Source organism: Mesocricetus auratus, unplaced genomic scaffold (assembly GCF_017639785.1).
Source record: "Mesocricetus auratus isolate SY011 unplaced genomic scaffold, BCM_Maur_2.0 Super-Scaffold_100007, whole genome shotgun sequence".
Lineage (NCBI taxonomy): Eukaryota > Metazoa > Chordata > Mammalia > Rodentia > Cricetidae > Mesocricetus > Mesocricetus auratus.
Window position 1 is genome coordinate 92,226,742 of NW_024429191.1, and position 10,333 is coordinate 92,237,074.

Consider the following 10,333-nt stretch of genomic DNA (forward strand, 5'->3'; position numbering starts at 1 on the left):
GCTGGGGACAAGCTGCCCAGTGCCCTCACGCCCGCCTCCCTTCTCTTCTTTTGTCAACTGTTTTAAGGGACTTGTCACCAGTGACCAAAGTGTGAACTGAAGGCTGGGAGGCCACAGAAGCAGAGAACAGGCAGGCCAGGGAGGGGAGGTACGCGCCCGGCCCCCGGGGCCCCAAGAGGCTCTTGAGCAAGGTTCTTTCCTTAGTTCTATCTGGCAGCCACAGACAAGCCAGAAAGTGACTCTCCCCCCCCCAAAGGTAGCCCACCAACCGTGGCACTTAGGTAGAGCTGCTTTATTTTCGCTGTGCTCCCATTTTAGGGGCCCTCAAAGTTCATCAGGAAGGAAGTGGGGGGGTGGAGTCAGCCTGTACATCCAGTCACCCCCAGCTTAAGGTTCCCTCCTTGGCTTAGACCCACACTGGCAAGGTCAACTTGAAGAAGGCGGAGCTCAGAGGCCCATGGAAGGGCCACAGCCCGGCTTCCAGGCCAGGGCAGTGAGCACTGTATCTGGGAGAAGAGTCCAGCTCAGACTGCCTCAGGCCCCCTCATCCTTGCGCAAGACTCTTCTTCATGGTAGGGCTGGGGTCCAGGGTCAGAGCCCCAGCACCTGCAGCATCTCCCTTGGGTCCACCAGCTTCTCCCTCGGTTTCCCAGTGCCCTGGCCTCGAGACACCTCCTCAGCATCCAGCTTCTCCCAGTCTGAGAAAGAGACTGGCCGCACCCCTAAGACAGATAGGAAGACAAACTAATGCCACCGACTCCCTCAACTCCTCAAGACCCCCCCTACCAAGGGTACCGTTCCAAAGATAAGTCGCCCTCACCCCTCCCCACTCCCAGACCTCAGCCTTAGGCTCAGACCTCGACTGCTGAGCAGGGCTTGAATGGCTGCATAGCCGGGTCTGGGGCCGGAGGGCAGCAGCCCCGCCTTCAGGTCCTGCAGCAGCCCCTGGCTGGTGAGGAAGCTGTCCGTCATAGTCGTGGTGATGACACCTGTGGGTCCCCTCTTTACCCAGCCACTGCAATAGAGGCCTGAGAAGGGCAAGAGATACTGCCTGGCAAGTCTGCTTCCCAATCTACACACACACACACACACACACACACACCACATCTCCCAGTTTCAGACCCCAGAGGCCTGACCTACTACAGCCACTGGTTCACCATGGTAGTGTGTATATGTGTGTGTTTTGTGTGACTTTTGTTTGATTTCGTTTTTTGAGACAGGGTTTCTCTGTGTAGCCCTGGCTGTCCTTCAACTCACTCTGTAGACCAGGCTGGCCTTGAACTCAGAGATCCGCCTACCTCTGCCTCCCAAGTGCTGGGATTAAAGGTGTGCACCAATCTAATATGTCTGACCCACGATAGATTCTTGTTTTCCCGTGCCGTCCTCCTTATGGATGAGCTGCTCACTGGGGGCGTGAGCTGAGACTTGCTCACCACCGTTCAGGAGGCCCTCAGTAATATTTACTGAATGAATGAATGAATGAATGAATGAACAACAAGATAGGCACATGGGTAAGAAGAGTGAAGCTCCCCAAGGACGGGGGCTCCCATCAGTGTCAGCGCTGGCGCAGGGCAGGCATCAGTAACTGTTATTGAATAACGTCCCAGCTTGCCTGAGAGGGAGGGGCTCTGTTCTAGGTCTGGGCCTGTCTCAAGAGCTGCCTCACATTACATCATTGTAGAATGAGCGGTCCTGGGACTCCAGCCTTCCAGCCTCCCATTAATAATCAGATGCCCAGCCTCCCATGCCTCTCACCTGGTACATTCACAACCCGGCCTTCTATGTTGGGAATGACTCCCAGCTTGGGGTCAAAGGGCACACTGGGGTCAATGGGGCGGCTCTTATACCCAACGCTGCTCAGCACCAGCCCACAAGGGAGGTCCTCCACATCTTCCGTGGGCACTGCCCGAGTGGACTCACCAACACCCTGTCGGGGAGAATGTGGGTAACACCAGGTTGGGATGGAAGGGGGGAGTTTGGGTAACACGAGACTCACCTCCAGTCTGGTAACTGCCAGGCGGATGCCTGCTACCCGTTGCCCATCTGGTGTGGGCAGCACCTGCTGGGGGCTTCGGAAAAAGCGGAGGCCCCAGGCTCGGGAGGCCAGTGCCTGGCGGGCAGCCTCCTCCGTGCCTGGCTTCTCTGTGGCTGTCCGAAGCAGCAGCTCTGTCAGCCGTTTCCTCGGACGGGGGACATCTGTCAGCAACATGGGATATTTCGGGGCTGTCCCTGCTGGGCACCTTCCCCCAAGCCTGTGAGTCAGGGGTGGGGGCTGGACTTGGCCCCTCACCCTTAATTCTGTCCTGGAGGCCCAAGAAATCTGAAGGATCCAAAATGGGCCGAGTTCCTGGCAAATGAATCATCTCTCGAAGCTCCTTGAGGGCAGGGGGTGGGGGTGAGGATGGGGAAGAGGTCAGGTCCAGAACACTGAGCACTTCTGGACCCCCCCAGAGTTCAGCCCTGGTGGGAGAGACCAGCAGCAGTGTGGGGAAAGACCAGCATCCCTGGGGTCCACTGTTCCATCCAGGGAAGCGGCTGCTCCCAGGGCTCTGGGGCAACCCCAGCACACACAAGGGAGCCTCTCCTTGGGACCAGGCTCCTTCCGCGCTGGACCCAGTACCTTAATGGTGAAGGCCGCTTGCAGGGGTCCACGCCGGCCCACTATCCACACAGTCTTCACCCTACTCTGCCTCAGTGCCCCCAAGGCAGATTCTGTGATGTCTGTTTTCTGAAACAAAGGAGGCTGTTAGGGCCAAGCATGGTGGAACATGAGACAGAGGCATGTGGATCTCTGTGAGTTCAAGGCCAGCCTGATCCACACAGTGAGTTCCAGGCCAGTAAAGGCTACATAAGAAGACCTTAACTCAGAAAAAGAAAGGGGGGGGGGGTCTGTCTTGACTTGCAGGAGGGTACTTGCCAAGCCTGTTGGTCTTGTTCCGGCTCCAAACCAGAGAAAGCCAAACACTATACCACTGCACCCCCCTGGTGGCTACATATGGGATTGGCACCAACTCTGCAAATGGCTCCTAGGTAACAGGATTCCCTCTGATGCTTCCACTTACGAATCCAGAACTGGACAAGGGGTTTAAGGGTGCAAGAGCAATATATGTGAGCCAAACAGGCTAGTTCAGAACCCCACAGGATCCTTATTTTGTGGGGAGATAGATAATCGAATCTCGTCACAGAACGTAAACACGTAGAGAAGCAAGATTACGGATGCAGAGGGCACTAGTAACTGAGACCACATTACAGAAGGAACACCGACATAAGACAGCCTGGGAGACCTCTTGGCAGAAGGAATAGTTGATCCAGGAATGAAAAGGGGGAGGAATATTAATTCTGAACTAGCAGGTCAGTCCAGATGTTCCAAACAGGGAGAACGTGAGTGTCCATGCCCAGTGGCACACAGGAGTGTGAAGGGGTCTTATCTACCAGGACTCCTGGAGGACACGGGCACTGGGCTGTTTGGAGGGATGAGGCCTGGACCCCACCTGCTGGGGCATTCTCTGCTCTCCCACCTCCACCCCTCCTGCCGCCGACTGCCCCTCACCTCCAGGTGCTCAGGTGGGGTCAGCAGGATCCGGGCCACATCCAGAGCCACATTCCCCTGTCCCAGAATCACAGCTGTGTCACAGCTCAGATCCGGTGCCAGCTGGAGGAGAAAGGTCTTGATAGAGTGTCTCCTTCCCTAGCTCTAGTCACCTTAGGACAGGCCCAGCTGTGCCTCAGGCTGCCCTACCCTTAGACCGTGCACTGTAGCCCGCTCCCCGCCCCCCGCCCACCCCCAAGGTCTCTACAGATGACCTGGCTCAGTGGTCAGTGACTCACATATCCTCAGCTGACTCCTCACTGCCTTGACCTCAAATTCTAACCCCTCAGAGATGCCGATTCCGGCCAGAAGCAGCACGAGTGCTCCCCAGACTCACCTCCTGGTTCTCTGGAAGCCCATTGTACCAGCCCACAAAGGCCCGGGCTGAGACCACCCCAGGCAGCTCCTCGCCAGGAATTCCCAGGGTCTGGTGGTCCTCCGCCCCATAGCTCTGAGGAGAGATGTAGCCCCCAGCCAGGCCTGAGACCTCAGCACCAGCCTCCTGTCTCCCATCAGCCCCACCCCATGGGCACTCACCAACACCACGGCGTGGTAGGCTTCCCGAAGCTCCGGCACCGACACATCCCTGCCCACCACCACGTTGCCCCGGAAAGAACAGCGATCTGAGCGGGCTGTCTGTGTGAACGTGTGGATGACATTCTGCCAGGCGGCATGGGGAGAGGGACATCAGAAGATGGGGCAGCTCCCGGGGGTCAGCACCACCCTCACCCCATGACCCCCAGGGTGGAGCCTGGGTCCCATCACACACAGAGCCCAGTGAGGGTCTTTCTACCACACCAGGGAGCCTCTCTGTCCTCATTTTTGCTGTCTCCAACACCACCCCCCACACCGAAAGACACCCACCTTTACTTCGGGGTGATCAGGTGCCACGCCAAAGCGCACCAGGCCAAAGGGCACAAGCTGCTTCTCGTAGATGTCCACATGGGCCCGGCTATGGTGCTGGGGGAAAGCACAGCTGCTGGTACAAGAGGGAGGCTGGGCCCCCACAGAGCCCCCTTCCCTGGACGGAGCAAGAAAACGCAGCTCAAATGGCCAAGGAACCCGGCTCCCACCATCCACGAGCAGACAGAAGGCTCTGACGCTCCTTCTGCCTTGACAAGGGTTCTGGAGGACCATAGGCAGTGAGACAGGCTGAGGTCAGATTCAAGGACTTCCGAAGGAGGATAGGAGAAGCTGCAAGTATCAGGGCTTAATCCTTGGGCCAGATGTAGACCTTCACCCTCTAGATATGCTGACCACGTGACCCGAGATCCTGCCTTTGAGACCCTGTCTAAGTCTCCAAGATGATGCCACTGGGACAGGGATCAGCAAGACAGGGCGTGGGGGCACAGCTGGGGCGTGTGGGGCAGAGAGAATGGGCACAGCTGGGGCATGAGGGGACAAGAGGGAGGGCAGTGGGCCTGTCCCCAGCTGTCAGCTGCCCCACATTTCTTGTCCTCCCAGGGCACTTCGCAAGACATAGCGAAGGACGAGACTGCACTCGGCCAGGCAAGCTTGGTCTGGCTTTGCTGCCACCAACAGCATGGGCCTGGGAGGCCCCAGGACACCCTGGGCCTCAGTCTCCTCTGTGAACTGGGAGGCCAGGGAAGTAGGGTGGCTCGCCCTGTGTCCTGCCCTATCCCAGCCAGTTCAAAAGGACCTCCCAACACTGCCTTTGTCCAAATCCTGCTCCCCCAAGTCCAGCCCCCCAGCCCATCCGCCTCTTTTATCCTTGGCCTCCCAAATCACCTCTCTCAAACGCCATGGAAACTGAACCCACAAAGAGCTCAGGCCATGAAGTCAACAGCCAGAGCCAGGCCCAGTTCCAACACTAACTGGCCATCACAGGGAAAGCTTCTGCACGTTTCTGTGCAACAGAATGTCCCATCCCTCTGGGTCACACTCAAGGCTGAGTGAGTCAGGGCCCAAGCTCTCAGCTCTGGGCTCCCCCAGTGGGAGGACACAACACTTATCCGGGTACATTACGACTGTGGCTGCCACTGGGGCACACCGTTTCTTGTTCAAAACCCTCCCCATGCTTCTGTCTCAAACCGCTTAGGGATGTATACGGCATCCCTAAACAGCCTGACGTCCCTGCCTCCATCTTCCACTCCATCCTGCTACAAAGGGAAACTTCCTTCTGGGCACAAGGTTCTCCACCAGCCTACCTCAAAGGCCCATTTCTAAAGAACCTCCTCTCTCCTCCTGTCGACTGCGCGTCTCTGCCCCTGTCCTGAAAGGAACAGGCTCTGAGGCACTTCTGGCCTGGAGTCCTCTGTTCCTTCTGGACACACATCAGGATGTCCTAGGGACGTCTTACCCACTCCCTCCTGTGACCTCAAATCTTGTAGCTGTGTCACGGCCTCCCTCTCCTCCCCTCTTCTCACCCTACCTCTTTACCTCACCGGGAGACCTCCGAACCTGAGATCCGGGGTGTCTCACCCCATTCCTCGTCCCCCACCCTTGCGAGTAGCTGCAGAGTCACGTGCCGGTCACTTCTCAGCAGAGGTCTCGGTAAGACCTTTCCAGTGTCAGCCCTGAGTAATCCAGGCCAGCGGGTCCCGCTGCCTTCCAAGTGTCTGTATGCATTATCAATGTAACCGCCCTTCCTCCTGCCTTGTGGATATCACAAGCCCTCTAAAGTTCAAACACTGTCTCGTCTCAGTCAGCCCAGGTATCTCTTACTCTTTAAAAAACGAACAAAAAAACCTTGTTTTTATTATTTTTAGTCGTGTGTGTGTGTGTGTGTGTGTGTGTGTGTGTGTGTGTGTGTGTAGAGAGAGAGAGAGAGAGAGAGAGAGAGAGAGAGAGAGAGAGAGAGAGAGAGAGAGAGAGAGTACATGAATAAGGGTGTAAGCAGCGGCCAGAAGAGGTCATCAGATCCCCTGGAGCTGGAGTTGTGAGCCACTAAGTGGGTGCTGGGAACCCAATGCCCATCCTCTGTGAGACAACCATGGGGCCTTCTCCCCAGCCCCTCCCCCTTCCTCTTTTGCCTTAAGGTCTGAGTCAGAACTTCAAGTGCATCTGATAGCCTTGGAGGCCTGCCTGACAAGACAAATACTGAAAGCTTTGAGACCTTGGCCTTTAGCGGGAGAAAATGGGCATAGGGCTGGGCTGGGGTTAGGGCAGCAAAGCTGAGGACGAGAGAGCCTGGAGACGGAGAAATGTAAAAGAAGATAAGGGGAGGATACATCCATCGCGCAAGACTGAAAAAAACACTTTGCTGCTTGGTGAGGCCGTGAGCGCAGCCCATCTGTCACTGACCACCAAGCATGGGACACACACGTGTCTCACAGCTGAGGGACGACCCAGGCTGGGAACCTCAGCTGCAGGTGTGGGATCGGGTAGAAAGGACACAGCTTAGAAGAGCCGGGAGGCCCTTCCTTATCAGGCAAAGCGAAGGGCTGGAGCCCACCCACAGGACCGGGCAGGAAATGAACGATGAGAAAGGCGCCTGGAGAGAGAGGGGGAGGGGGGGCTTACCTTTAACAGGTGTTGGGCTGTGTAGAAGCCAGCTGGGCCACTGCCAACCACACAGATCCGAGGGGTCTCCTGTGTGGAGAACTGCTGGCAGAAGCCTGGGGCTGGGCAGGGGAGGGGACAGCAAGGTTACATCAACACTCTCCAACCACCCCAAACCAATTCTGTCCAGCTGCAGCCTAACCCTTCACCCTCACCTGCATCCTCTTTTTCTGGTCCTCAGAGCTCCACCATTTCATCTGAGTGTCACAGGCTGTCTTTATCCAGAACCCCAAGCCTCACCTACGAACGCGCTACGCCGACAACGACAGCCGACTCCAGACCCCCGTGGCCCCTGAGTCTGCCCCGCACAGCACTTCAGTGTTCTTCTGGGGCTCCCTGTACGAGTCCACGCCTTCCTCTCCCCATCACGTCTCTATCGTGCTTTCTCTCTCTCTCTCCTTTCTTTTCCACAGAACTCTACCGCCCATACCCTCGCCCCCCTGTCATCCCCATCCACCTCGCTCACACACGCGGACCTCATGGTCTAGCCTTTTCGCCTTCACCGACCCGCGTCTTACGCAGGACGCCTCGCACCTCATCGCACAGACCCTCCTCCCCTGGGCACCACTCCCGCTTCTCCCGCCGGAGCGGACGCCTTCTAGCTTCGCCCCTCTCCAGCCCCGCCTCAGCTCCGCTCGGACCCCTGCTCCTGATCACAGCTCCCCCGGCCCCCCATCTCCCTGGTGCAGTCCCCAAGAGCCCCGCTCCTACTCGGAGTGCTCCTGGAGGGAGGCGGCCGGACCCCAGGCCACGCGGACCGGTGCCACCGGCGCCAGCAGCGAAGAGCCATGGCTGAGAAGAGCAAGCAGCGGGCGGGAAGGCTCGCAGGGACTCCTCGGTGCGGAGCGCAGGTCTGCAGCCCGCCGCGGGGCGGTCCTCTGCGCCCGCCCATCACCGTGGCCCGCCCCAGACCTCGCCTCCCGCCCGCTCGCCGGGAGAGCCCAGCACGGAGCCTCCGCTCGCGACTCCCGAAGAGCCCCGCCTCCACGGAGAGCCACGCCCCCAGCTTCCGAGGTCCTACCCCCTACCCCCAAGAGCGTCCGAACTTTAAAAGCTTAACAAATTTCTTCCCAGTCTTCCTAGTCGCTACGGATGCCGGAAGTCTAGGATTTGAAGAAACGCGAATCCCCAACGCCGTTTCAGTCGCTCTTAGAGAAGGGGAGCCAATGAGAAAGGAGTTTACTTAACGTAAGCCTGGTCGCTTGCTGATGACGCAAGCACCGCTGCCGTGTGGCCTTTTTGATAGGATGCCTTCCTTGAGTGATTTTTTTTTTTGTCCCAGCCAATCAGGAGCCCAGAGTCCGGAAGTCTCTGGTATCCCGATTCTGGATGCCTCTTTTTAAAGTCTAGGTGTTGAATTGGTGTGGTCTCGAAGAGATGCTGTTCGTGGCAGACCGGGGAAGATAATTAAACGCTCAAGAGCTTGTTTCTCGTCACTTTCTCCCCATTATACGGGAGGAAACGCGCGAATAGACTCCGCTCTGGCACTGAGAGCAGGTCCCGACCTTCAACCCCTGTCCCGCAGTCCAGGGATCAGGGTGAGACAGCGCCTTCAGAGGCAGACTTTAAGGAGGCACCCAAAAAGCTCAGTGATCAAGGTAAATCGTTCACATTCTAATTATATGTTTTAGAAGGAAATTTATGCAAAACATAAGCAATATCTATTTTTAAAATTTTATTACAGTTTATTGGCATGTGGTGGTCAGAGGACAGCTTTCAGCTTCTCTCTTTCCACTGCGTGAGTTTTTGGGCATCGAACTCATGGCAGGCCCGGCGGCAAGATGCTTTACCCTCTTGCTGACCCACAAATGTTTTCTACACAAGGACAGGAGCTAAGGATGCTGGAGCGTCTACTTAATGTGCAACCACAACACCAGAAATATAACTAAAGCAAGGGCAGGACTCATCGTCACCGTTGACCAGTAAGCCTAATGCTCCCCTTAGGGATTTTCCCCTGCTTGGAAGACTAACCTACCCTGTCATCCCCACAGCGTCTGACTCTTAGTTATTTTTGTCGAAACTTAAACCCAGGGACTTGTGCAATTGCTCTGCCTTTTAACTGCACCCCTTGCTCCTTGCTTAATTTTCTGTTTCATAATGCAGCAACAAGGCCAGCCTGAGTGACCCTGGTATCACAAAACGGCGTGCTGCTTCTTTTGTGAAAGGTAGATGGCAGTGGGAATGTCTCCGTACTGGGTAAAACTGGCCTGACTGGCCTGCCTGTCATCCGATTGCTTGAGCCAGGTGAACGGCTGGATTTCAGTTTGGCTAACTTCCTGTTGAGTTGCCTCCATGCTGGTTTTTATTCTGGTCTTCTAGAGCCTTGTGTGGGAGCTTAATCTAGAACAGAAGCTTCCCCTGTTTTATGTTTCATACTTTTGACACTATTTTAAGATTCTTTTTAAGATTAAAGGTGCACACATTTAATCCCAGCACTGGGAGGCAGAGGCAGATGGATCTCTTGAGTTTGAGGCCAGCCTGGTCTACAGAGTGAGTTCCAAAACAGCCAGTGCTACACAGAAGAAACCCTGTCTTGAAAAAAGATACAAACACACACACACACACCTCCAGGCTGTGGCGGTGTAAGCCTTTAATCCCAGCCATCAGAAGGCAGATGCAGGCAAATCTCTGAGTTCAAGGCCAGCCTGACCTAACTCAGCTCAAGGAGGGCCAGAGCTATGCGGAGAAACCCTATCTTGAAAAGGCAAACAAACAAGTGATTATTTGTAATTGAATTTTAGCATACAGGAGAATGCACACATCATAATCATAGTTGGGTGGGCTATAAGGTGTAATGACGTGACTGACACCCAAATTGAGAACCGGAACACAGTGTGTATCCCAGGGTCCTCTGCTGTAACTCAAGTCACTCCCTCGCTGTCTATTGAGATGTAAATATCATTCTCTAACACATCAGATGCTGCCCACAGGCCTATTTCGTGTGACCCACGAAACATTTCTGTTGATATATATATGGCTTCAGACCCACCAGCGCGGGGTTCCCAGCAGTTGTGAGCCGTCTGACATGGGTACTGGGAATGGAACTCTGACCCTCTGCAAGTGCAGCAAGTGTTCTTAACCACTGAGCCATCTTAATTTTTATTTAATATTTTATGACATGAAAATTACTTGTTTATAAATAAAATTTATTGGGACGCTACCGTGTTCGTTTCTTTTTAAAACTTTTTATTAATTCTTTGAGAATTTTGTGCAATGTATCTT

At 55.5% G+C, this 10,333-nt stretch overlaps 1 protein-coding gene across 2 annotated transcripts; it reads right to left on the reverse strand.

The window, feature by feature from the left end:
* Positions 1 to 277: 277 nt before the first annotated feature.
* Fdxr (ferredoxin reductase) lies at positions 278 to 8,061 on the reverse strand. Of its 2 annotated transcripts, none has more exons than XM_040750035.1 (12): positions 7,823 to 8,061; positions 7,073 to 7,173; positions 4,454 to 4,549; positions 4,127 to 4,225; positions 3,927 to 4,040; positions 3,551 to 3,652; positions 2,621 to 2,728; positions 2,291 to 2,375; positions 1,997 to 2,196; positions 1,756 to 1,927; positions 858 to 1,028; positions 278 to 722 (listed from the first exon to the last, which is right to left on the reverse strand). In XM_040750035.1, exons 1-12 carry the CDS (start codon positions 8,001 to 8,003, stop codon positions 592 to 594), a joined length of 1,560 nt encoding a protein of 519 aa, XP_040605969.1. In that variant the 5' UTR covers positions 8,004 to 8,061; the 3' UTR covers positions 278 to 591. The 2 variants fall into 2 exon arrangements, with proteins under 2 accessions (XP_040605969.1, XP_005070000.2); XM_005069943.4 differs by having other exon boundaries at positions 4,127 to 4,249; positions 7,823 to 8,059.
* Between the last annotated feature and the right edge of the window lie 2,272 nt (positions 8,062 to 10,333).